The 27,861-nt window shown below is 50.0% G+C and overlaps 1 protein-coding gene across 1 annotated transcript in view; it reads left to right on the top strand.

Annotated features, from left to right (window-relative positions):
• The window catches only part of HS3ST4 (heparan sulfate-glucosamine 3-sulfotransferase 4), a 399,657-nt gene extending 374,176 nt beyond the window's left edge, over positions 1 to 25,481 (top strand). The window contains exon 2 of the mRNA XM_045462422.1: positions 23,449 to 25,481. Coding sequence (XP_045318378.1) covers positions 23,449 to 24,085 — 637 coding nt within the window. The 3' untranslated portion in view covers positions 24,086 to 25,481. The remainder of the gene's footprint in view (positions 1 to 23,448) is intronic.
• Positions 25,482 to 27,861: the final 2,380 nt, after the last annotated feature.

Genomic DNA, 27,861 nt, shown 5'->3' with positions numbered 1-27,861 from the left:
ACTACCTTTGATCTGGTCTTCTGGCTTAAATGCACCCCAGTTTGCACACGGGGAGTCGCCTCAGTCTCACTGTATGTGGTTTGAGGCTGTCAGTCCCTTGCATAATAAACTAGAACAGATACTTTCTGCCAGGAATTCAGATCTCTCATGGAGTGATACAAAAAAAACGAGAAGAAGCAGCGAAAGAAAGGAGGAATCAGAGATGATAAGGAATGAAGAAGGAAGAAATGGACGGGGTGCCTGGGTGGCTTAGTCGGTTGAGCATCTGACTCTTGACTTTGGCTCAGGTCATGATCTCATGGTTCGTGGGATCAAGCCCCACGTCAGGCTCTGCACTGACAGTGTGGAGCCTGCTTGGGATTCTCTCTTTCCTTTCTCTCTGCCCTCCATCCCCTCCCCTCTCTCTTTCAAAATAAATACGTAAACATTAAAAAAAAAAAGAATGGGAAAATGGAGGAGAAAGGGGGTCCTTGTAGGACCATTCCTGTGATGGTGCCCTACTAAGACTATCCATGAGATCCTGTGGCCCATCTGTGTTCCCGGGTTTCCCCTCCTCCTACCTCTTCCAAGGCTGTTCGTAAGCTTATGAGTCACCATATGTAAATATCCTTTGAGTATATTCCCCTTTACAAAAAGTTCACCCGAGACATTTCTTGTTGATCGTTGGAAACCAGTGTTCTCAGTGATGGACCAAAAAGCATGGAAGGAAAAGCCAAGAGCTGAACATCGAAAGGACGGCAGGGTGTGAGATTTAACTCAGACAGGCCCCGTTCAGAGTCACGGAGCTGAGACCAGCCCTCTCTGATTGGAGTAGGGACACGGACTCGCACATTCGGCCCCCCGCCTTTGGGTGGCTCTGGGGATATTCCACTGTGGGGGCCAAGAAGGGCAGTGATCTGCTCAGCAACTCACAGCAGATCAGTGAGCAGGAGGAAAGTGAAACCAGACGCCTTTCTTCCTGTGCTGACCCCCTAGCATAGAGGGGACAGCAGGGAAGATGTCATGGGGACTCTCTCTGCCCTGAGCCTTCACTGTGTCATTTTCCCGCCTAACCTCTCCTCTGCTGAGTGCAGATTGACCTGTCGCGTCCTGTGTGCATGAATTTAGGCAAAACAAAAACCTCAGCGAGGGGCGCCTGGGTGGCGCAGTCGGTTAAGCGTCCGACTTCAGCCAGGTCACGATCTCGCGGTCCGTGAGTTCGAGCCCCGCGTCGGGCTCTGGGCTGATGGCTCGGAGCCTGGAGCCTGTTTCTGATTCTGTGTCTCCCTCTCTCTCTGCCCCTCCCCCGTTCATGCTCTGTCTCTCTCTGTCCCAAAAATAAAATAAACGTTGAAAAAAAAAAATTAAAAAAAAAAAAAAAAACCTCAGCGAGTGATACCTGGCACCAGCAGATATCTGCTGTTCTCCTGCCTCTTCTACCAATACTACTCCTGACTATCTAAAATGTTCTTTGTTGGGGCGCCCGGGCGGCCCAGCTGGTTAAGCGTCCGACTTCAGCTCAGGTCACAATCTCGCCGTTCATGGGTTCAAGCCCCACGTCGGGCTCTGTGCTGACAGCTCAGAGCCTGGAGCCCGCTTCGGATTCCGTGTCTCCCTCTCTCTGTGCCCCTCCCTTGTTCATGCTCTGTCTCTCAAAAATGAATAAGGGTTAAAAAAATTTTTTTTAAAGAAATCAAATGCTCTTTGTCTTCCCAAGTTAGACTAGGCGCCCCCCTCTTCCCCCTCTCAGGGGTCAGATTTTCCCTCTTCTGGCCTCACAGTGCCTCGAACAGACCTTTGTCTACGCCAGCTCTCAGCACACGGCAGCATGAAATGTGTTTGAGGCAAGGGTCCGAAAATCCTGTATGCGTATCTCAGGCTGGCGGCATATTATTAGGGTATGTTTGCGGGGTGGGTCACTGTCTGAGCCTCGTGTTCCTTGGTTAAAGGAGTAAAATCACAGAGCTTATTTTCCAGAATTAGAAATGAAAGGATGTGTTGTCATAGAAATCCCCTTACAGATCTCCGTTATAAGGCACTGTAAATCCGGATGTAAATCTACACCATAAAGCATATGTGACAGGTGCTTAATCATAATGAGCCGGCTTCCCCTGGCTTCTTTGCATATCAAGGGTAGCGTCGGAAGAGTGGTGGATGGGGCTGCCCTAGCAGAACTCTGCCAGCTGTGTGACCTTGGGTAAAGCACGGAACTACCCTGCGCCTCAGTTTCCTTATCTGTAAAATAGGGAGACAAGTAATTGTTACCCCAGAGGATTGTTGTAAGGGGACCATGAGCTTAATTTTACAGAGAGCTTGGACCGATGCCTGACGTGTAGTAAGATCTCAGTAAATATTACTAGTGGGTATTTATTGGTAGGAGTAACTTTTAGGTATTATTGGGGATCTCCCCAGTAGGCAGTATCGGGGCAGGTAACATTGATCTTTATCTCCTAGGATGTAGTGGAGTTTCTGGTTCCAGGGATCAGTGAGAAGTTGCTTAGTAAATGAAGGGCGCCTGGGGGGCTCGGTCGGTTAAGCAGCTGCCTCTTGATTTGGGCTCAGGTCGTGATCCCAGGGTCGTGGGATCGAGTCCTGCGTTGGGCTCCATGCTAAAGGTGAAGGTTGCTTATGTATTCTCCCCCTCTCCCTCTCCCCCTCTCCCCCTCCCTCCCTCCCTCATTCTAAAAAAACTGCCTAGTAAGTGAATGAATAAAGAGCCAGCAATGAGTAGGGGGTCCAATGGGCCAAGTCTTAGAACACTGGAAGGAATCCTGTTGGCCGCCCCACCCGGTCCCGACGCTCCAGCCCATCCAGAAGACACAGAATCATTTAGCATAAGAAGACATAAACATGTGGTGGACGAAATTAAACGCAGGATGAAACCGGTAAGATGACATCACAAATAACCTCCAGGAGAAAAAGAAACTCAAGCTCGTTCAGCGCACGCTCTGGCAAAACGAACCGTGATTTACTCCTGCGAATTACCACCTGTAAAATATTTACAGCTAATTCCTTCTGCCTTCCAGGGCGGCGGTGGCAAAGGGAGGCAGGTTGTCTCGGCAGTAAACCCACGATGCAATTTCCATCTCAGCGGCCCCGTTTCCTGCGGCAACCGCGGGCGACAGCGTCGTTTATATCTTCCGCGCGCGCGGTCTTTTCTGCGTATGCGTGAGCCTCGATTACAGGCGGTTGCGGTCTGTGTGGTGGGCCTTATGCATTGATGAGCCAGAGCAAACATTTACTAGCGCTAGTAATTCGTCCGGGGGTGGAGGAAGAGAAGGGCGGGAGCCGCCAAGCGCGGCCTGTGTCGCGGGGCCGCCCAGGTTGCAGACTCAGCCCACGGGTGGGGAAGAAACGTCCTGTCTGGAGGCACCTGCTCCTTGAAGCTCACCCCCCTGGCACGTTCCTGTCCCCGCGCCTCCGACCCCTGAGATCCTTGCACGGACGCCCCCAGGGCTCAGCCCTCGGACCGGTTCTCATCTCTGTAGGCCTCAGTGTGTGCCATCTGTCTGCGTTGTCAACGCTCCAGCACTTCACCCCAGTCTCTCCCAGACTCACATACTCCTTGCGTGCGGGGCGTTTGCACCTGGGAGTCCACAAGGCATCGTGAACGCGGCGCGTCTCAGGCGGACCTCCTGATGTTCTCCCCACACGGCGCCCAGATGTTCTCTGTGTCTTCCTCCAACCCAGTAGTGACCCGGAGCCCCCCTCACATCCCTCTTCCCCTGGCGCTCCACGAGCGATCCACCAGTGGATTCTTCCAAGTGCGTCCGGTCTCCGCCCACCTCCCCGCCACCCCCACTGCCGTCTCTCGCCTGGCCTGCGGCAGCTGCTGTCGTGGGGGGTTTCCTGGCTTCTGCACCAGGGGTGCAGTCCATGCGAACGCATCAGTAAAGTCCTGGAAAACTGTAATCCGGGCCGTGACCCTCCATATCCTCTGTTCAGAAGACTCCAAGGACTCACTCCCCATCACACTCAGAATAAAGCTTTATTATCAGGCCTTCTGATACTTCTCTGACTTCATCTTCTGCCATAGTCTCCAGCCCACTGGCCTGACTCTTCCCATGCACGCTCAGAGCACGCCTACCCCAGGACCGCAGGACGTTTGCACTCACCGTTTCCTCTGCTTGAAAGTGTATGTGCATATACATATGCAGAGAAGGAAGGCAGAGAAGGAATTTTTTTAATGTTTTTAGCGTTTGTTTATTTTTGAGAGATAGAATGTGAGTGGGGAAGGGGCAGAGAAAGAGGGAGACACAGAATCTGAAGCAGGCTCCAGGCTCTGAGCTGTCAGCACAGAGCCCGACGCGGGCTTGAACCCACAAACCATGAGATCATGACCTGAGCCAAAGTCGGACGTTTAAACCGACTGACGTTTAACCCAGGCGCCCCCAGAGAAGGCTTTTTTAAGCAGGACACAAAAAGGCTAGCCACAAAATATTGACAAATTAAACTACTTTAACAGGGGAACGTTGGACCACCAAAAGATACGCAAAAAAGGTGATAGAGAAGTTAAGCCACGAACCGGGAGAAGCTGTTTGCAATCTGTATAACAGAGAAAGGAGTAGTAGGTAGGCTATCCAGAGAATTCCTACAAATCAAAAAGACAAAAGATCCAATAAAAAAAATGGGCAAAAAGATATACGTGTTTCACTCAGGAGGAAACACAAATCATTAGCAAACAAACACGGTCTCTCAGCTCAGAGAAACCCAAATGAAGACAGTAGCACAAATCAGGTCACAATGAGAAGGATGATATTAACTCTTGTGAACAGTTGACCTGCTACTTATAAGGATAATTATCACAGAGCACGTGGCTCAGCATTTCCATTGTTTGGCAAACACCCTGAAGAGACTCTTGTCCTTTATCTTGCCGCATCCCAGGAGGCATGTATGAGAGTTGACCCAGCGGCATGGTTAATAAAGTAAAAAATCCAGAACGAACCCCAGTGTCCATCATCGAGACCATGGATAGGTAATGCCGCCGTCACACGGGTGGAATATCATACAGCCATAAAAAATGAATTAACCACCCTCAATGCAGCAGGATGAATAGATTTACAAAGATAATGCCTGATTTTTAAAAATCAACGAAAGAAGAAATCCGGGATGATGCCACTTTTACAAACCAGCAAGCTGAGCCATGCATTGTGTAGAAACACAGCATACAATATATACACATGCAAGGGAATGATAAGCACACAATTCGGGAGAGTGCTGCTTCAGTCCTTAGGGGAATTCTCCAGCAGCTTCCAGCCTGCCTCTTGCTTTATGGGTGGGGGTGAGGGAATCATACGGTTTGGGTCAATTAGCAGAAATGATGAGAATCGATTCCAGGATGAGCATTTAATTGCCAGGGTGACATTTTCTAGAATGCACACAGACGTGCTGTCCTCCTTATCCCCTCTCCCTTTTTCTCCCTCTCACGCATCCCTCTGGCACAACATCTGGGAGGGTTTGAGATGGTGGGGAGCTTCACACAGATGGGCACGATATCAGTAACTCAGGGGTTCGTGTGTGTTTATTTTTATGTTGTATATTTTATATATATATACATATATACGTATACACACACACACATATATCTGTATGTGTGTGTGTGTGTGTGTGTGTGTGTGTGTGTGTGTGTATCTCAGACAAGCCACACAGGGGAGAAAGCCTTCAGATCGGACATGCCATTAACAAGAGTTGACCCAGACAGTGGGCAGGAAAATAAGGGCATTTCAGAACTTGGAACATCATATGTGAAATCCAAGATATGACAGAATCTTAGCCTACCCAGAAAATGGCAAGAAGTTCCGAGTGGCTCAAATGCAGAGTTGGGGGCGGGGGGGCACATGGGGGGGTTTGTGGCCAGGACACCGTGTTCCTCACTGAGGAGCTAAAATGCAGGGGACGGCAGGGCCACGCTGATGTTAATTCTTGCCTTTCTTTTGAATTGTGTCCCTCTCGTATTTCTGCACAGCTGCACCCAACCACGTGAATTTCCACATGAAATTCTTTTCACGTGAATACTCCTCAATGCCGAAGGTTCATGTGAAACTCCACCTGTTCCCTGTGCTGCCGGGGGGGCCAAGAGTTCCTGGCAGAGGCGTGTTATGGCATCTGGAAAAAGCAGGGGGTGAATCCGGTCCACCTAAGCACACTGCCTGGGACCCTATTTTGGCCCTTTCCCCAAGGAACCTACAGTCTAGTAGAGAAAACAAGGAAATACATAGATGCCATATGGTGTGATGGGTCAGTAATGGAAACAGGGAATTAGCCATGGACGGTGGAGACCAGAGAAGGAAGGGGTCCCTCCAACGTGGGGAAAACAGGTCACATGGGCTGTGTCCCGAGGATGGCTGTCAGTGACAAGATTGGTGGAAATCAGAGGTTTGGTACCCTTAAGAGCTGGTGGGGGGGACGTGGGTTCTCTCCCACGCTGTGACTGGGCACATAATTTGGCATGACCAGCGTGGAGGGCGATTTGCCAGTATCTATGAAAGCCTTTATACGCAAGCTCCCGTGGTCCCACAGTTCAGCTTCTCCAGGGCTGTGTAAGGGACACACTTCACTCGGTGCATACTGAAGCACATGCAGTGGTCCTCCTTGCAGCCTCATTTGGTCATCACGGGATGGCCGCGATCTGCCGCAGAGGAATGACGGAATAAACAGCCGTTTGCCTATACCATCAAATGTCACGTCCATTTTCAAATGATCGTTGGAAAGCTCTCAAGAAGTATTATTGAGTAAAAAACCCAGGTTTTAGAAGGCTGTGTGGGGTATGATAGTGTTTGTGCCCACATTCCCACACATGCGCATGCACTCACCCAAAAGAAGACTCACACCCAAGGCTCCGAGCAGGAGTGGAAGCTCTGAGAATAACGAGGGAAGAGCGTTGACGTGACCGAAGGCCGCTGGGGAGCGAGCGCTTGGGGGCAGTAATGTCTGTCCGGAGAGGAGGCCGTGGTGTTTGTTTTTCTCTGCACTAAGCCAGCCATTTGGACATGGAAAGGGGAACGTTTTATTTCCCGGGAATCAGAGTAGCATGTCTACTCCAACTCAAGGTGCATAGGTTTGAAGCTTACTGAGAATTCATCTACAAGGGTTGACCAGGAAAGAGGAAGCCTGTCCCTAAGACAGTGTATCAAATGTGTGTTGAGTTCCGGAATGGGACAAAAGTTCTGTGGACCAGGCAGGAGATGAGATCCACGGTCAGCTGGGGGACAATGTCCTGCCCCCCTGTGATCTTTCAGCCAAAGCAGAATCTGACTTCGCCAGGGCTATGGTGAGAGGGTCCAAGTAGGAGTGTGAAAAGGGAATAGCAAAGGGATAGATGCTAACTCACCCTGAGCACATTCTCCAAAAGTGGAGTTTTCTTAACATGGTGCAATGATTGCGGGGTTGTGTGCACAGATGTGAGAGGAAGAAGCGTAGGCAACACAATCAGACGTGCAACAAAGGTGGTGACTTTTCGCGTGCCCTTCCCCCACAACCAGCAGCACAGGTCCGCACACCCCCCACACCCTCTCCAGACACGGATCTTCCTGATGATTTCTCCCCTAAGTGCTAGAACTTGGCTAAGACTCTGAGTCCAGCCTCGGAGAAGTCTCCAAAAACGAATAGAGCCTCAGTGAAGGAGATTGGGATCAGTGTGTGCTTCTGTGATAGTGGTGAGGTAGAATGCTTTGCACCCAGTGGGCAGAAAATCCCAGTCCCGTGGATAGAACCGGAATAATAGAAATGGAGGAAAGACAGGATATCCCAGGTGCATGTAAGTGTGACAGCACTCTGGTGGAGGCCATCTATTATTTCTGGGTTCCATCTGCTGGGGTCAGTGAGAGAGAGTGCTGACATAGTCCCATCCTAAATGAGATGTAGTTGTCATCTGGCAGCTGGAGGCCAACAGAGAGGTGTGTTTGGCTATAGGAATTAGGAACAAGTACAGACCCATGCAATTAGAGATAGGGAAGAGAAAATAATTCCCTTTCAATCTTTTTGAAAAGATTTCATTTAAGTCAAAGGAGCGGATCTCATTTGGATGCTAAGAGGTCTTTAACAGCTAACATTGCTAATTTCCTTTATCGAAAAGGAGATCTCAGACTCACAGTCCAGAGCAGGCAGGATCGGGGCTGGGGTCTCATCTGAAGCTCAACTGGGGAAGAATGGCTTCCGAAATTGTGTGATTGTTGGCAGGGCTCAGTTCCATGTGGACTGTTGACTTGTGGTTGTTCACTAGAGTCTGTCCTCTTGTTTCCTGATGAATGCACTTTTCCCTGTGGTGGCTTACTTCATGAAAGCCAGTAAGAGAGAGAGAGAGAGAGAGAGAGAGAGAGAGAGAGAGAGCCAGCCAATGGAGAGGGTCTGCTAGCAAGATGCGAGTTACGTGGAAGTAATACCACATCCCCATTGCCAAATTCTGTTGATTAAAATCAAGTCCTGGGTCCTGCCCCTGCTTAGAGTGTGGAGATTATATAAAGGCATAAATATCGGGGAGGGGGGGTGATGGGGAGTTGTCTCAGAGTCTGTCTGCCACAGCAGTTGTAATTGTTTTTCCCTTCAAGGTAGTGACCTACAATTTCTGCATTCAGTAGATTCATTGAATCAAAGAAGAATGAAATTGATTTAAAGAAAAATACTGAGTCCACGATAGCCATAATGTAGGAGGATATCCAGAAGTGTCAGAGTGGTCTCGAGACTGAGAGACACTCACTGTTATCAGGATGTACTAATCACAGTGATTTTTCATTCATTCACTCATCTGTTCATTCTTCTCTCTGTCTGTATTAGGGATCTCCAGAGAAATAGAACTGATAGATGATAGATAGAAAGATAGATAGATAGATAGATAGATAGATAGATATAAAGACAGAGAGAGAGAAAGAGAGAGAGAGAGAGAGAGAGAGAGCTGTTATAGGAATTGGTTTATGGGATTATTAAGGCCAAAAAAAATCCCAAGATCTGCAAACTGAAGAACAAGAAAAGCTAGTGGTGTCGTTCAGTTCAAGTCCAAACCATTGAGAACCAGAGGAACTGGTATTCTAAGTGTCAATAACAGGTGTGTTGATGTCTGAGGGCAGAAGACAGACACAGTGAGCAAATCTGCCCTTCCTCTGCCTTTGTGTTCTATTCAGACCCTCGATAGATTGGATGATGCTCACCTGAATTGGTGAGGGCAGATATTTGCTCAGTCTACCAATGTCAGTGCTAATCTCGCCCAGAAATAGACACACCCAGAAGTAATGTTTCACCATCTATCTGGGCATCTCTTCGCCCAGTCAAGTTGATACATAAAATTAACCAAGCATCGCATGTATCCAACTGTCTGTCCATCTGTTTATTCATGGGGCAACATCAATCCAATTCCAGCCCAGCCCTGTCCTCTGAGTTTGCAGAGATGGACAAGATGGGTTGCTGTCTTTCAAGGAATTTGGTTTAGGGATGTGTTTCTAAATCCTGGTGACTCATTACAGTGCCCTGGAGAGCGTTTAGAAGATAACCAATGGCCAGGCACCATCACAGACCAGTTGAATCAGAATCCCCAGTTGTGGGTCCCAAGGAATTCTGTGCCTCCGGAGTTGAGGTCACTGGTGTGTGACCTCACGGCATCGATCCCTTTGATGCAGAATCGCAGATGGAGAAATTGTTGAAGATGCTGTGCGCGAGCCCCACAACCACAAACCAGGCGGCGAGTTCAATCAGCTTGCTTCTTCTCCAGAGAATAGAGCCTCCGGGGAGGTGATTGACTTTGAGGAGGGGACAGGCTGAGCCCCACACTGAATTCCAGTCCCTATTCGTCATTCTTATGTCTTTCCCTGACCTGCAGCGTGATTCTGGAACTGTCAGTTCAAACTCCGGGGAGTGTACCTTTCCAGAAGCTGGAGTTGGGTGACTCCATATTCCACGTGCATTTCATGGTTAAGGTCTTGCCATGTCTAACTGGTTCTGAGTTGGCGTCAGCATCATCAGTGGGCCAGCCTGAGCCTTTCCTACCTTGTCACCAGCTGGTGGCCAAGAGATGGAGACCTGCCTAGCACCAGATTCAACCTTTTTCCCCTCCTTTGTCCTGCCCTGGCCTCTTTGGGTGCATGAAATGAGTGTATATGTGAGTGAAAATGTGAATGTAGGCATTCATTTCCAAGAGGGCCATTCATGTATTCATTGTTTATTAAGCACCTATGATGCACCATGCTCTATTATAGATAGATCTAAAACTTGATGAAGAAGACACAGTTCTGTCATCATGAGGCTTAATTCCAGGTGGGGAGGCATCAGCCATCATGTGGACCAATCAGTAAATTAGATGTCATAAAATGAAATAAAGAAAAGGCAGGACAATGAGGTAGAAAGTGACTTGGGAAGGGCATTATTTGGGGCAGAAAGATCAGAGGAAGCCTGGGTGGCAGGTAACTTTTAAGAGGTGTATAGATTATCACAAACATCACAGCTGATGGACCAGATCAACACTATCTAATAGAACGTTATGACCATGGGACATACTATATATGTTCCTCCAACGCAGTAGCCATTGGCCATTCGTAGCTCTTGAACACTGAGGACTTGCACCTTTAACTTTATTTTATTTTAATTAATTGACATTGAAATAGCTACCACATGTGGCTAGTCGCTTCCGTAGTGAACGGTGCAGAGCCAGACATTTAATATAAGACCTGAAAGGTGAGAAAAAGCCCGCTGTGCAAGGATCTGGGAAAACAGCATTGCAGGAAGAAGACAGAGCAAATGTAGAAGGGAAAGGATCTGAAGTCCTTAGGGGGACAGAGAGAGGTGACAGCCAGTGCTGGGACCTTGGGGGAATGGGATTGAGTTTAGGAACATTTCGTATAGAGCCTTAGGGACCATAAAGAAGGGGTTAGAGTTTTTTAATATAACGAGAGAATGCGGTGCCTGGGGGGCTCAGTCAATTGAGCATCTGCCTCTTGATTTCAGCTCAGGTCGTGATGCCAGGGTCATGGGATCGAGCCCCACATCAGGCTCCATACTGACTTGGAATTCTCTCTTTCCCTTTGCTCCTCCCCTGCTCACATGCACATGCACACACACTCTCTCTCTTGCCCCTCTCTCTTTCTCAAAAAAAATATACGTATATTTTTCAATATATGTTCAATATATTGAAAGTATTTCAGCAGAGGAACAATGTGACAATAATATAATAATTATAGCCAAAGTTTACATCGATTTTATTAAGCGGGACTTCTTTCCCCTCCTTTCTTCCATCATCCAGAAAATGCTTATTGAGATCTCTGCGATTCTAGGCACTGTGTGAGATGCAGGGGAGACAGCCATACACAGAGGCGCCCGGTCGCCTTTCTTCTTTGGAGCTTGCTTTCTTCTGGGGGACAGATGCGTGTTTGTGTACATCTCTCTAGGTGTGTGCCGATCTTCTTTCCCATCTATCTGTCATTTCTCCATCTGCTACATGATCAGATTGATTGGTTTCAAAATCTGTTTCGTATTTCGTGCGCCCCAAGCTGTGAAAGTCGGATCTAAATACAGGCACTGTAGGAAGCACTAATTAATTTATGATTGTACTTAACATCACCGAAGCTGGAGATCTTGATCTGGGGATGCAGATCTCTCAAGGGCTACTCGGAAGGCGCTGACCGGGGCGCTTTGTAGGAGAAGCCGTCTGTCCCACCATCCTGGCCAGGTGTGGGGACGGAGGGGGCTTCTGGGCTGCATTCTCGCCACAGAGAGGACGGTTCTCTTCAGCACTGTCCCCGTGGCAGGCAAACACTAGAGCCGGCCCATGGCCGGGAGATGAAACCTCGTTCCTCATAGCACCGTTCACACCTGTCATTCACGTGGATGGCTGCTTCCACTGCGACCGACTGATTTTGCAGGTCTCCGCGGCGGGGCGTGAGTGGACCCGAACGAGCCTTTCCCCCGTAAAACGTCAAGTGCTCTGAGCATTCCCCATCTAGCTGACCAGGTTCCTTGGCTCACCCGGGAGAAACACACACACACACACACGTTATTTGCCAAAGCAAAGTTCATCGTAAGGATGCGCACGGGGTCAGCTTTAAATGATCTCATTAGGAGCACGGGTCCAGGGTGGCGTCGTCTGAGAATGCTCCATAAGACAGGCTTCCCACGGAACAGCAACGAATGTCAACACTTGTGCCGAGTGATTCATAACTTCCAAGCACTGTGCTGAGTACATCTTGCTTAGTCTCTTCAGGCTCCTGTAACAAAAACACCATCAGCTCGGTGGCTCAAACAGGAAGCGTTTATTTCCTACAGTTCTGGAACCCAAAAGCTCCAACAGCAAGGGACTGGCACATTCAGTGTGTGGTGAGGGCCCGCTTCTTGGTCTCTTCGTCCTCTGTCTATGCCCTCACTTGGCGGAAGTGGGCGGGGAGCTTCGTCTTTATTGCTAATCATCTCCCAAAGGCCACACCCCCAGAACCATCACACTGGGTGTTAGGATTTCGCATATGAATTGGGGTGGGGGGGGGACACTGAGGTTTTCCTAAGTCCTTTAGAGTCAAGGTGGAGTAGAGTAGAGTAAACCAGGCTCCCAGGGGGCCACAGCCTGGGGGACCTTACCTCCTGGGCAGGAAACACCAGGCTCAGGAGGCACGGCCACAAACGGTCAATCAATCAAGCAATGCTCTAGGCAAGCAGGTGATGATGGGGCCTCCACCAAGGGGTCACGTGAGTGTCTGGAGAAGCCGGTGGAATGAAGCAGGTGGGGGGGGCGTTGGTGCCAGGCAAAAAGCGAGATTGGAATGAAAACCCAGCAGATCGGGTGTCACCTTCACAAAGAACAGTGTCTTTGTCCCTCTGACGCTGAGGGTTGCAGCGGCCCACACAGTTAAGAGGCTTAGATATGCATACGGGTGAGAGAGAACACTGGGCAGGAGCAGGCGAGGCTTGGATCAGCGTCAGGATGCAGGCGAGAAGGAAGGAGGCTGGCGGCGTCCCGAGGGCAGGGATACAGTGACACACAGCTGGGAGTACAGTGGGAGGTGGAGACACTTGGAACGCAGCCTTTCCCTCTCCTCTCCTTTCAGCGTCCATGACCAGTGCAGACACACGGACACATCCGTAATCGTCATGTCATCGTGGCCCCTGCCGAGCCCAGGGAAAGAAAATACAATGAAAGAGCTAATCGAGGTTGGGATGTGAAGTTCTGCGGTGGGGTCACTCTTGAAATGTGTCCGAATAAAGTATCAGAGGAGAACGATCCGGGGGCAGGCGAAGCGTGTTCCGTAATCTCATCGATTCAGAGTCAAGGGGGTGTCTTGTCTTAGAACCTCTGGGGTGAGACTGTCCAATAACTAGAGCGAGAGAGTTGGAGGGACGGCTGTGGGCAAAGGGCGCTGGTGGACGCTGAGGTTATAGGCAGGCAATGGTTTAGACTTTGGAACCATGCTTCTCAACCTGTGGGCTTGAGAATTATTACAAAGGACTTCCATGTCCCTATAATACCACACGTGGCGTAGAAAATAAATCAGTAAAAATCTCAGACACACACACACACACACACACACACACGGGGCAACCTTTCTAAAAAGCAGGTTGACTGGTGATGACTCCATCACGAACTCATTTTATTTTATTTTTTTATTTTTTTTTTAACCTTTATGTATTTTTTGAGAGACAGAGTGTGAGCAGGGGAGGGGCAGAGAGAGAGAGGGAGACACAGAATCTGAAGCGGGCTCCAGGCTCTGAGCTATCAGCACAGAGCCTGCTGACCTGGGGCTCGAACTCACGAACCGCGAGATCCTGACCTGAGCCGAAGTCGGACGCTTAACCGACTGAGCCACCCAGGCGCCCCCCATCATGAACTCACTTTAAAGGACTGTTGAAGTCATAGTTGTTTTCTGTGCATGTGCGTTTTCTGAATCAAACCATGTGAACAAAGTGGTGGTCCGTTGATGCTAAAGACGGGCAGTGGCACAGGAAAAGTCAGCGACAACAGGGAGAGAGAAAAGCAATGCCTATAAGTGGCGTACAATGAGGCCCCGCCCCCAAAGTGGCCAAGTTCTGCCCAGCCATGAGGCATCCCAGATGCTTGGGCCACCTCAGGGTGGCAAGGAGAAGAAGGGTTCTAGTAACTAACTGGGATATATATGCCCAACCAAAGCCGTTTGGTGCTCTAAGAGTGCGTTGTATCTACACCTGTTTGAGCGGTGGGTTTCTGTGACTCTGCGTTGGCATTTACGTAGGGGTGCATATATTAGACGACCTGCGATGGTCCTACAGATCCAGAATTTGGACAGGGCTCTGGTCCCACACTCGTTCGACAAACCGATTTGTTTGCACCTACTATGCGCTACATTACATTGGCGGCAATAACAAGAAGGGACACGTACGGATGCTTGCTCTGTTCCAGGATGCCTGGTACCTTTGCTCGTCAACGGACAGGAGACGTTGTCTCCGTTCGATGCATGGCGGAAGTGGGGGTCAAAGACGTGAAATGGGTTGCTCAAAGGACGTGTCGTTCAGAGACAGCCCCGAGGTTGAACGCGTGGCCGCACACCTTGTTCAGGAGGAACGTGCATTTAGCAAAGCTTCCGAAGGAGGCGACGGCGGACGCTGGAATTCACGCGACCCTCCCCCAGTGATTCCCAGCGTAAAACTCACGGCCTTCTATGAATCCTCAGAGACAGGCACAGACCTCTGTAAACTATTTTATTTCAAAAAATACAAACTTCTTCAGGGCAAGATCTTGCTCTTGGGTTTTTTTCCCCCCGTAGTCTAGCACAGTGCCAGACACACGGTAGTTGACGAATGAATGAACCCATGCCTGAACAGTTTTCTCTCTTTTTCTTTCTGGCTAAGATTTGTTTCAGCATAGTTTGTGATCTTGGCCGAAACGCTGAGTAAGCAATTGTATGTACTTCCGATACATAAACTATAGAATAATAAATCTATAATTACCTGGATAAGTCGGTTCTAAAACTTAGAGCTAGTGAAGGGAAACATACATAGGATAAGAAAAGAATTTGGAAATCCGTTAAGGGCGTGTGAGTGAAGGCACGGAACCCGCTGTGATAGACTCGCAGTTCTTCACCCTGCAGGGGGCAGTTGGGACACCTAGACACGTAAATCTTCCTCTGGGCTCCAGAGAAGATGATGTGAGCCCTGAATCTGCCCCGCCAGTTTCTGTTCGAGACCAGATCCGAGAACATGGACGTTAAGGACCTTAATATTCCTCACGACCAGCTCCTCACTACTTAGGGAGTGATGACACCCTCGGATTCCTAAAAATTGTGGCTGACGATTGCGGAGCCCTCATTGTACTCATTTGGAAGAGCAAGAGCTGCCTCTGAAAAGCTGTGCATCGTCCTGCTGTAGAAGGAGAAACGGCCTGAAAGCGGCCTTCCATTTTTCCATCTGTCTTTGTCTTGTAGTGTGTCCCTGGCCACAGAACGACTTAGTCTACCCAGGGTCAACTTCTGATCATTTGGGATAAGTTCCACCCCCACGCGGGTCATGACACTTTGGCGGCCCTCAGGAGAGAGTACAGGGCGTGATTCTCCCAAATAACTCTCCTCTGAGAGCGGGATGTGTCCTCATATTCCTTTGCTTCCATTCTCTGGTTGCCGGCATCCGCTGATAACCTAGGCGTTCACCTTGTTCGTTTGTGACGATATCTTCAGAAACGTGTCCCCTGGGACCCTGGGCTGCTCCACAGAGGGTGTCAGAGGTGGCTCTGTATAACGATCAGTAAAAGACTCCTGTTCAAACTCATCTGGCGGGTTTCAAGGCACGTTTCATTTGCATTAGAATACAAACCTTTCTTGAAACCCAAGGGCCGAGGGGTATTTGGTGGCGGTGGTTGGGGGTGAGGGTGAGGGTAGTGATGACTTCCCCGCCTTTTCTTCCAGATGAGTCTCCCAAGGCAAAAACCGAACACAGGGTGATTTCTCCATAGGTCACCGTAATCCAGAAATTATCGATATATATCCAGCTCCCTCTGTTCTGAGACCCGTAACCCCACTCCCAAGGCCCTCAAGCTTAGCAGATGGCCCTGCTCTCCTGTCATCGGGAACATCAAAGCGATTAGGAGGAAGTTCCTAAATATTGCCTGCCCTCATCCCACCCATGACCCACCAAAGCTCAAGACCCTATCAGCTGTGGATGCCAGGGTCTCTCTGTGGCTATGGATGCCTAGTGGACCCTCATTTCTGCACTGGAGGCTGCCATCCGGTGCCCTCCCCCAGGCTCTAGCTCCACTCTGGACCTTCCTCTCCTTATCATATTGAAGAGCAGTGAGGACCACAGGTTCTGCTGGGTTCCGAATCCCAGCCCTGCCACACCGGTGAGCTGTGTGACCTTAGTCAAGGCGTGCAACTTCTCTGAGCCCCAGTTGATTCATTGAGAACCATTGGAAATGAGGGGTGTCTACCCTCTCAGCCTACTTCGGTAGGACTCATGCTCCTCCCGCCTCCATGACGTGTGTCTGACATAGACCATCATAAACCTTCCCAGACCTGCCTGGCACAAACTTTAAAACAAAAATGCCTGAGACCTGGGTTTGCTATTTTCTCCCACCATGTGTCATTTACTTCTTTAATGTGTATTTATTTATTTTGAGAGAGAGAGAGAGAGAAGGGGGAGAGAGAAAGAGAGAGAGAGAAAGAGAGAGAATCCCAAGCAGGCTCCACACCTCAGAGCCCGACACAGGGCTCGAACTCCCGAGCTGTGAGATAATGACCTGAGCTGAAACCCAGAGTCAGACACTTAACCGACTGAGCCACCCAGGCGCCCCGGCCATGTCCCATTTAAAACTGCAATGCTTGGGGCACCCGGGTGGCTCAGTCGGTTAAGCATCCGACTTCGGCTCAGGTCATGATCTCATGGTTCATGAGTTCGAGCCCCGCGTCGGGCTCCGTGCTGACAGCTCGGAGCCTGGAGCCCGCTTCAGATTCTGTGTCTCCCTCTCTCTCTGCCCCGCCCCCACTCCTTCTCTCTCTCTCTCTCTCTCTCTCTCTCTCAAAAATAACTAAAACATAAAAAATTAAAAAATAAATAAAATTGCAATGCTTTCCTCATTTCCCCGCTCCCCCTGGTCACTTAAATTCCTTGTGTCTCTTCAAAGCCCGGTTCCGTCTTGCCTTTCGCCTCCTCCTCCTTCCTTTCTTCTTGTCTTTATTTCTCCTCTCCCTTCCAAGCTCTGTCATCCTTTGCGGCTTCTCTTCTGCTTCCATCCCCCCCCCCCCCAACACCTTCCCGCAAGGGCATGTGGGAATGCAAGCCAGACTCGGCAGCAAAGGAGACGTCTGTCTGTCCACCGCGGAGATGTCCATCTGAACCACCGACCAAAAATGGGATGGTCAGACCTTTTCCTCAAAGAACTTACAGTCCTTTGAAGGCAGGTACCACGCATGCTTGATCGTCAGTTTATGCTCAACACCTGGTACGCGACAAGCACCAATTAATACTTGATGGGATTAATGAGAGGATTCGTCTTCACATAGCCCTTTCATCGTGCTGGTCCAAAGAGAAAAACCCCTTCCTAAATTTATTCAGCAAGTTAGTTGTTAAGTCTCAGCTGTGATCCCTGCTTTCTCTGCTTCCATTTGGCTGATGGTCGTATGGCCCCAGGGTATGCTGCTTTTCTTAGGGCTCTCTATAGGAAACATCCTTTTCAAATGCTTTGAATTTCCGCCTTCAGAGATTCCAAGATTCCTGAAAATTTTTTTAATATTTTTTAACGTTTTATTTTTATTTTTGAGAGAGACAGAGCTGGAGTGGGGGAGGAGCAGAGAGAGAGAGAGAGAGAGAGACACAGAATCCGAAGCAGGCTCCAGGCTCTGAGCTGTCAGCCCAGAGCCCGACCCAAGGCTCGAACTCACAAGCCATGAGATCGTGACCTGAGCCGAAGTCGGACGTCCAGCCGACTGAGCCACCTAGGTGCCTCTTGAATTTGGGGTTTAAAAAGCCCAGTAGGGGTGCCTGGGTGGCTCAGTTGGTAAAACATCTGACTCCTGATTTCGGCTCAGGTCACGATCTCATGGTCATGGGATCGAACCCCACGTCAGACTCCGTGCTGAAAGCCAGAGCCTGCTTGGGATTCTCTCTCTCTCTCTCTCTCTCTTTCTCTTTCTCTCTCTCTCTCTGTCTCTCCAAATAAATAAGTGGAACATTTTTGAAAAGCACAACGAACTTTCCAACAGAACTGGGCAAGGCAGGTCCTTGCCTGTATGTCCTTGGACAAGGTTCATTGTCACCCTGGCTCTCAACTGCCACATCTGTATAAACGGGCTCCGTGAAGCCCATGGTATCTGTGAGCTGTGGCCAGGAGAACGTGTGCAATTGCCTTGTGCGGGGCTTGGCAAGCAGCAGGTGCTCGACTGACTTTCTAAGTGAATTCTTTTCCTCGACACGGGGGAAATGGCCCTACCTCATGCCCTTGCTCTAACCACCGTTCTCTTGGGTTACAGTTCATCAGGAGGGCTCAGAAAATATTGCTAATTTATGCACCATTTGTTCCACCGGAAAATGCATTTGGGGAAATGTGAGCTGCCCACGTACCTCCAAATCAGGCAAGCCAAAGGCAAGCTGTGCCACTGACCCTTCCAGAGAGAATGGGCACTTTATATCTAACACGGGTGATTGCTTTCTCCCTCGGCGTTCATGATGGCATCCATTTGCTTCAATTGAGGAGGCCCCGGAGAGAGATATCACAAATTGAACGATGTAGCTTGATCTGGCAAGAATTTCTGGGGATTCTGGCCTGGGTTTGCCGCAACTCCCAGTGGTAAGTCAGTGACAGTCCACCTTTACAACATGTGTAATGAGTGTCATTTTTACATTCAGCTCGGCCACCCCCTGGCGGAGTGACCTTGGGCCAGTCCCGCAACCGTGCTGAGCCTCTGAAGTTCCGTTAAGCCTTGTCGGGCAGCAACAAAGAGCTTGGGCTGTGGTGCGAGACAGAGCTGGGGTTGACTTCCAAGGCCACTTCTTGTGACTTCGGGCGAGCTAATCAATTTCACTGGGCCTCAGTTTCCTGCCCTAAGGGTAGTATCTTCTTAAGAGAGGTGTTTAAACATTAACAGCTAATGTATTCAGGGCCTTCAATGTATAAGGGACCCTTTTAGATATTGACTTATTAAATCCTCATAAAATCCCTCGGAGATGGATCTGACTGAATAGTACGATGTCTGTTTCCCAGAGAGTGGATCGGAGACACAGGCTATTTGGGTTAAGTAACTGGCCCAGGGTCACGCAGCTAATAAGTGGATCCAAACTCAGAAAGTCCGGAGTCTATGGTCTTAACCAACTTGGCTGGAGAGGCCAATGCCTGGAGGCGTTTCGAGGAGTGGGTCCGGCACCCGACGTTGAATTTGGAGCACAGAGCACAGCACAGGGTGGGCACTCCCTGAATGGTGCGTGGTAATTCTTGTCAGCATCGTCTCCCGCGAGGCCCCCGGGCGCGTATCCTGTAGCAAAGCGCCACCACCCCGGCGTGGGAGGCGGGGAGGGCGAGCGCGCTGGATGGTGGCTCATCAACATTTGGGGCTGTGAGAGCAGATGTGTGATCTTGCAGAACGATTCTCGCTTCAGGACTGTGTGTTGATGTTGATGTCGCGGCTGCTCTAAGCACCCCGGATACTGTTAACGAGCTGTTCCAAGCCCAGCTGCGGTGTTTTCTTACCAGATGGTCCACGCCGAAGTGCATGGTCTTTCAGACAGGGATGACACGGGTCTCACAGACGCCGAAACGCCACGCGTGGAAAACCTACTCAGGGGGGTCAGGCCCCCCAAACGGCGTCAATTCCCCTCACGCCCAAGGATCATGCTTTCATCCGGATGTCCTTCGTGTGTCCGTCCGGCAACCACAGAGAGCTAGGGGGGCGGCTACCATATGTGGCGGGAACTGTGTTAGACACGAGGGACACGAAGGGGAAAAAAACATCGCCCGCGGCTTTCAGGAACTGAGACTAGCCAGAAAGGGCCTGGGAACAAATCCTATTATGACAGTATTCTAAGCCCTACGATGCAGGCAGCTATCAAGGACTCTAGGAATGAAAGGGGTTTCATGAATGAAGGAATGAATGAATGAACATAACTGATTCAGCATCAGTTCTGAAAAGGGGAGATGACTACTTCCCGGATGGGGAACAGCTGCTGTGTATCTTCTTACTGGCAAAAAATCCTGGGTAGCTCATACCACACAGCTGTATCATGGCTTCATTGAGATGGTCTTACCGTTGGGTGCCCAAATGCCAGGCGTCTCCCCAAACCACATGTTTTACTTCCTTTGTCACAGGATCAAAGCCATTTAGGCTCCTCTGCCTTCTCCAGCACCCCTTCTCTCATTCCCCTTTGCACTGAGCCGAGCACACGCTCACTCCCCTACACACACTGGCTTGGAAGAGGGGTGCCATTTCATTCCAGATGCTTCAGATGAGGACTCGAGATCCACACACGTCTTGACAGACTGTAGCAATTAGCTGAAGTGCGGGAGATGAATTTGAAAGGGGCCCCATAAAAAGACAAACGCTGGGGTCTAAGAAGTGAATGGCAGAGGGCCAATGAGAAGGAAAACCTTGGCAACTGCTCCTGAGCTCACAGAAAAGGCCACAAAATCCAGAGGCAACAATACATGGAGGAATTAAACATCTGGATGGGGCCATGTTGAAAATACCTATCTTCAAGTATTTTTTTGCATTAATAATGATTTAATATTTTCATAGTGTGACATGAGTTTCATACTAAGACAATGTCTCTCTGGGGGCACCTGGCTGGCTCAGTGGGTTGAGTGTCCAACCCTTGATCGAGATCATGATCTCACGGTTTGTGGGTTTGAGCCCCACATCGCACTCTGTCCTAACAGCACCGAGTCTGCTTGCGGTTCTCTTTCTCCCTCTCTCTCTGCTTCCCTCTCTCTCTCTCTCTCTCTCATAAATAAATAAATAAGTTAAAAAGAGAGAGAATATCTCTCTCCAGTTGAAATAAAAGTAGGACATCAACACGTTCCTTAAACTCAGGCCGAACTCATTGTAGCTCCCTCATGGGTCACCAGCCTCCGGGTCAGGGATGTGTGGTTGATGATAACTGGCTTGAGTCAAACTAGCCTTTTTCCCTAGACCTGTTCTTGAGCTCAGTTGTTCAGCTTTGCCATGGGGTCAGATGGAAATGTTCTTTCCTTGTTTTTCTCTAATAATTGCCGTGTCAGTGGTCTTGTACCCCTGGTGTCAGTTATAACACTTCGTGGCCTTCACCAGGCACTATTCTAAGAAGGATTTAGCCCTGTTTTTTGAGGTGAGACATTTGGGGTTCAATGTGGGTTAAATACACTTCCTGGAGGGCTTTGCAACTTCAGAGTTTTATCAACTTCACAGTGATGTGGGTGGTTGGACACTCGGCAGTCCTGCACACTGGAGTCCCACACATTTTGTGTTCCGTGCCCTGCACCCCCCGACCCCCGCCCCACCCCCCCCCCCGGCCTTATGAAACAGTTAAATGAGGGGCACCTGGGTGGCGCAGTCGGTTAAGCGTCCGACTTCAGCCAGGTCACGATCTCGCGGTCCGTGAGTTCGAGCCCCGCGTCGGGCTCTGGGCTGATGGCTCAGAGCCTGGAGCCTGTTTCCTATTCTGTGTCTCCCTCTCTCTCTGCCCCTCCCTTGTTCATGCTCTGTCTCTCTCTGTCCCAAAAATAAATAAACGTTGAAAAAAAAAATTAGAAAAAAAAAAAAAAAAAAAGAAACAGTTAAATGTGACGAGAGCCGAACAGGCACATGAAGACGTTCAAAATACCTTGGACAATATGTTAGTCCGGGACGAGCATGACTATGGCCAGGGCTGTTGGCTTTGATGGGGAAACTTCTGGCCGTCCAACCCTTGAGCGCTAACAACATCTGACTCTACATGAATTTTCTCTACCAGGCAAGTTCCTCTTGCCTCTTAAAGGTGCTTGCCAAGAAAGCTCAAAACCCAGTAGCAATTAATTATTGACGGAGCATGTGAATTAGAGATAAAAGAAAAGTCGTTCTTTCTCTACACGCGCGATAGTAAATACATTTAATTACGGTAAGGGAAGCTAAGGGATCGTGGTCGGTATTAAGTTTTATTAGCTGAGACATTTAAAAGCATGTCCTCACAACAAAGAGGTCTTGTGTAATCCTAAATGTACCTCTTTGGTGCAGGGCTCAGAAGTGAATAGACTTAATGGAGTGGCGCATACTGTGGCAGATGGCCTGCTGTACCGACAGGTATGACAGGTTTATCATCAATTAACTTTGGTCTACATATGCCTATAGCAAATTGCCTGTATAATAGGATCCTGAGCCCCTGTTATCATTGATAGGCCCGCCACCCTGGGATTGGGGGACAGAGAGCATCAAACTCCTCTGAGGTCTTGAAGCTCTCCCATGAGACAGGGCCACTCTGAAGGTGAACACGGAAGGAGGGGTGGGGTTTGGAGACACGACCTTGGGAAGGAAACCAAGAGACGTGGTGTGGGACCTGCCCCTGGCTCACTGGGCAACCTCGGGAGCAAAGTTAAGAACTCCATTTGTGTGTCGTTTTATTCTGAACTCGAACTCAAGGTGAGCTTTTAGGGTTTTACAGGGGAAGGACAAGAGAGGGACGTGACTCACCTTGTGAAGGTCGCGAAGCCTGTCCGGTTCCCGGCCTCTGGGCTTCATTTCTTCCTTTCCCCCGCGACGCCTTTGGACTAGGTCAATTCTCGCCAAATGCTTTCCCGAAGGACCAGACAGTAAATATGCTTGGCTTTGTGTGTCCGTAAGTCCCCGTTGCAAGTACTCAGCTCTGCTGTTGTAGCACAGAAGTGGCCCCAGACAGTACATCAGGGGGTGAGCGCGGCTGTGTTCCAGAGAAGCTTTATTTATGAGCATTGGAATTTGAATTTCATATAATTTTCATGCCTCACAAAATGTTATTATTACTATGTTGGGTGTTTTCCAACCGTGGAGAGATGAAAATCCATTCCTCGCGGTGAGCCGTACGAAAACAAGGGGCAGGTGGTCGTTGACCAACCCTTGGGCTAGATCATCTCTGAGTTCTTGGTGCGCTCAGACCTTTCCCAAAAGCTGCTGTGACAATAATATCCTTGACTTATTAAGCTCTCGCACGTGCCAGATTCTGTGCTAAATGCTTTACAAGTGTTATCTCCCTTAAGCCTTATACTACAGTGTGAGGTAAGTGCTGTCATTATCTCCATTTCAGAGATTATGTAAAACGAATACACAGAGAAATTAAGAGTGTGTCCCAGTTGAACACCACTGGGTAAGAGATAGGGCAGCAGATTTAAACCCAGGTATGTGAGGTCCCCAAGAGTGAATTCGGAAGCCTCGTGCTGCCTTTTCTGATGATACTGTGGTCAGAGTGGAGAGTGGGCACAGAGTTAGAAAAGAACTCCTAGGGTTTGTCAGCGCATTTTGTGTTGAAGTTCTCGATCGGGCTCTCGCTGGCACACGTCTCGGGCAAAAAGTTAAAGTGTTTCTGGGTGGGAATTGACCCTCTCTTTCCTTTCCCTTCCTCTTCCAGAAATGTGATGCCTAAGACTTTGGATGGGCAGGTGACCATGGAGAAGACACCGAGTTACTTTGTGACGAATGAGGCTCCCAAGCGTATCCACGCCATGGCCAAGGACATCAAGCTCATTGTGGTGGTGAGAAACCCGGTGACCAGGGCCATCTCCGACTACACCCAGACCCTGTCCAAGAAACCCGAGATCCCCACCTTCGAGGTACTGGCCTTCAAAAACCGGACCCTAGGGCTGATCGACGCCTCCTGGAGCGCCATTCGAATAGGGATCTATGCTCTGCACCTGGAAAACTGGCTCCAATACTTCCCCCTCTCCCAAATCCTCTTTGTCAGTGGTGAGCGACTCATAGTGGACCCTGCCGGGGAAATGGCCAAAGTACAGGATTTTCTAGGCCTCAAGCGTGTGGTGACTGAGAAGCATTTCTATTTCAACAAAACCAAGGGGTTCCCTTGTCTCAAGAAGCCAGAAGACAGCGGTGCCCCCAGATGCTTAGGCAAGAGCAAAGGTCGGACTCATCCCCGCATCGACCCAGATGTGATCCACAGACTGGAGAAATTCTACAGACCCTTCAACATGATGTTTTACCAAATGACTGGCCAAGATTTCCAGTGGGAACGGGAAGAGGGTGACAAATGAGGCTAAGGAAGCGGAGGGAAGGCTAGCGAATAGCTAAGGAGGCTCCTTACCTGAGTCCTGAATCCCCCCGGGGTCCACGGCCTCAGCCTCGTTGGAGTGCCGAGTCGATCCCCTCCTTTGTCCAGCCACGATCGCTTCCAACGCTGTAGGTTTAGGCGAAGGGGTGGGTCCCATGGCATCCTCACGGAGGCACCGGGTTTGCCCGGGCGGCGGCGTCTGGTGGACCAGATGGCCGCCAGGAGCCACTGCTAATTCTTGTCTTCTGCTAATCAATGGAGTCCGAAGACAGGATAGAGAGCTGTCAAGGTCAGAGACCGTGCCAGGAGCGTTTGGTTAAGTGATTAAAGAAAAGAAAGGAAGGTCTACTTTGGTCACTTGAGAAGCCGGAGTCCTAGCCCTGCATCTGGCACAGCCCTCTGCTGTATAAACCTTTGCTTTGGCACCTCTCCAGAATGCTCCTTGTGGCTGAGTACTCCAGGACTCCCAGGGAGCCAGGTCCTTTCTCTGAGGCGTCTCTAACCTTCTCCTTAGAGGTCTCATCCCACGACCCTGTGACTTCCCCCTTCCCCACCTTATGAAGGTGGAGGCATGCACGTTCCTCACCAGAAAAATAAAAATAAAAAAGCTGACACTCTTGGAAGGCTTCTTTCCAAGGGCCCTCTAGGAAGGGCTGGGTCTTTCTCTCTCCACGAGTGTCCCGGGCGGTGGAGGAGCTTAGCGCGGGCCCTCGTGATAGACTCGGGCCCGCGTGGCTGTTCTCGGAGCAGCGTGATTGCCATTGAGTTCTGAGCCCTGGGGTTGAAACAGATAAGTGCTATTTCTGGGGGTGAAGAAAGAAGGCCAGACTTTTCGGTGGGCGGTCTTCATACGTGAAGACCCGTAGAACCGTGGTTTTAAGAAATGCTCTAAGAGTGGGCTCCGTCCCTTAGGGTCCCCAGAGGGGCGAGGACGGGAGAGTGGGCAGGTCTTCTGTTAGGAGTAATCCTGAGCAACGCAACGAACAGGGGATCGGTCACCATGCTTCTGTTCGCCCCACCACGTCCCGCCTCGCGGTCATCTGGTGCTTTATTTGCTCTCTGCAGAGATGGCACACACTGGGGCTCCCTCTGTGGAGGGCCGTCAGATCCTGTCTGTGGACGTGGGCGAGGGCGAGAGCTGTCTGTGGACACCCCCACCAAGGGCTGCTGAACGAAACGTCCCTTCCCATTACTTTGATTCGATGGAAACGCAGCACTTGACGTCAAGTCCTTGTTCACAGATCTCCCAAACCAGGACTGTTCTAGTACATTTAAAAAGATGTATGAGTGGGGGGAGCTAAGTCTGTTCGGCCGCTATGAAACTGTCATTTCTCCCGCTAAATGAAAACCGTGTTGTTATAAAGCTTAATGCAACCTGATTAATGGGCTCTCGGCTGCCGTGTTTGTATCAGTCACCTCCAACCCCCCCCCCCCGCCCCTCCCACTTTGGGACTGGCCCCTTCTCTGGGGTGGCCGGAAAGACCCAGATTTGAGAATCTGCCAGGGGATTCTGTCCACAGGGCTGGATGATTCTGGAAACGGCACAAGGGAAGGGACTCTGGAAAGGAGCTCGGCCTTCTCTAGCTTGACGGATCCTGGCCAGAAATGCACCGATAGGCTAGACTCAGAAACAACCTCGCAAATAACTTTTTGCCAGATGAGGAAGTGGTTATCGAGCGGAAGGCAACGTGTATACGTACCTTCACCGCCAGAGTAAAAGAAGATACAGATAAACACACGCACGTGCATATAAACCCACCTCTTAGAAGGAAGCAAAGGCATGCTGGTGCCGAACAGTGCTTTCTGGGCTGGCTGGTTGGGGCCTTGATGTGCCAGCAGAACAAAGAATGGGTCTAGCTGCCCATCGGGGGCAACCGTGGGGTTTCTGCGGGCCACAGCTTCCTGAGCCTCACTGCAGACGTCTTGGAGAACCAGGAGCTCCGGGGTGGAGCTCAGGAACCTGTTCTTTCAAGAACATTCTTTAAAAAAAAAAATTAATGTTTTATTTATTTTTGAGAGAGAAAGAGAGAGACAGCGCCAGAGGGAGGGGCAAAGGGAGGGAGAGACAGAATCCGAAGCAGGCTCCGGGCTCCGAGCCGTCAGCACAAACTTTGGACTTCAGCTCAGGCCATGATCTCGCGGTCCGTGAGTTCGAGCCCCACGTCGGGCTCTGCACTGACAGCTGGGGGCCCGGAGCCTGCTTCGGATTCTGTGTCCCCCTCTCTCCCTGCCCCTCCCCCACTCACGCTCTGTCTCTCTCTGTCTCAGAAATAAATAAACGTTAAAAAAATTTTTTTTTAAAAATAGGCCGTACTCAGCTGGAAAATAAAAGTGGGGACCCCACCCCCACCACTTAAAGTACGTAGACACTTGCGTATATATATATATTTTTTTTCCAACGTTTATTTATTTTTTTTGGGACAGAGAGAGACAGAGCATGAACGGGGGAGGGTCAGAGAGAGGGAGACACAGAATCGGAAACAGGCTCCAGGCTCTGAGCCATCAGCCCAGAGCCCGACGCGGGGCTCGAACTCACGGACCGCGAGATCATGACCTGGCTGAAGTCGGACGCTTAACCGACTGTGCCACCCAGGCGCCCCGACACTTGCGTATAGCAGCGGGGCTTACGTTCTCTGGAGGAATAGGGCAGGGGCCGAAGCCTTGAGAGCTTGAAGGTTTTTATTTTAAGGGTCTGTCTGGCGATACGGTTGAAAGCTCACGGTTTGGAAAAGGAAGGCAACGTTGACATGTTTAAGTTCTATTTTCTGCAGTGTCTACTCTGGCTTGATCCTCGTGACTCCGGGAGTGAGCCAGGAAGCCATGTCCCCTTCTGCAGGGGGAGAAACTTGACCATGGAATTCCTTCCTCTCGAGGAAAGCAAAGTCAGCCTGCTAAGATAAGAGTCAGGTTAATCATACTTCCGCCCTATTTAAACGTGAGCATTGCAACTCACGGAAGATTGAATTTTGTATTTGATTTCAATTAGCAAAGCATAAATTATATTTAATCTTCGCTTCCCCTCTTCTCCCTCAAATGGAGGGTTCACACCTCTGGAAAAGCTGCCGCGTGTGGCTCAGAGCTGAGAAGAGGAGAATTCTGCCTCCCAGCAGCACAGCTGTCATTGCTCCCGTGTTCCTTGCTTTTGGCCACTATTGTTCTGTACGTGAAACGTAGGAGAGCCTTGGCCTTGCCCCTTAGACCCACCGGCTCGAAACACAGCAGCGACAAGGGCAAAAGCATTCAGCAGTCCCTTTATCTTTCTTTCAACTGTATACGAAAGCCACGACTTCAGTTTTGTCCCGTTTCTTTTTTTTTAATTTTTTTTTTTCAACGTTTATTTATTTTTGGGACAGAGAGAGACAGAGCATGAACGGGGGAGGGGCAGAGAGAGAGGGAGACACAGAATCGGAAACAGGCTCCAGGCTCTGAGCCATCAGCCCAGAGCCTGACGCGGGGCTCAAACTCACGGACCGCGAGATCGTGACCTGGCTGAAGTCGGACGCTTAACTGACTGCGCCACCCAGGCGCCCCAGTTTTGTCCCGTTTCTTATCCTTCCTGCTCCTTCCCATTTGACCACCCTCGGCCCCCTTATTGTCCAGAGAAAACTTCTGCCTCTCTGCTGTTGGAAGAGCGGTGGCTGGGTTCTATCCTCGCCTCTGTCGGTGTCTTGGCCATCTAAACCTTAGTTGTCCTGTCTCTAAAATGGGTATATTTAATCCCCACCCCACCTACCCCTCAGTGCTTCTGGGATAGTCAAA

Source organism: Leopardus geoffroyi, chromosome E3, assembly GCF_018350155.1.
Source record: "Leopardus geoffroyi isolate Oge1 chromosome E3, O.geoffroyi_Oge1_pat1.0, whole genome shotgun sequence".
NCBI classification, from domain to species: domain Eukaryota; kingdom Metazoa; phylum Chordata; class Mammalia; order Carnivora; family Felidae; genus Leopardus; species Leopardus geoffroyi.
Note: the sequence above shows the minus strand (reverse complement) of the source record. Positions and strands in the feature narration are given on the sequence as shown.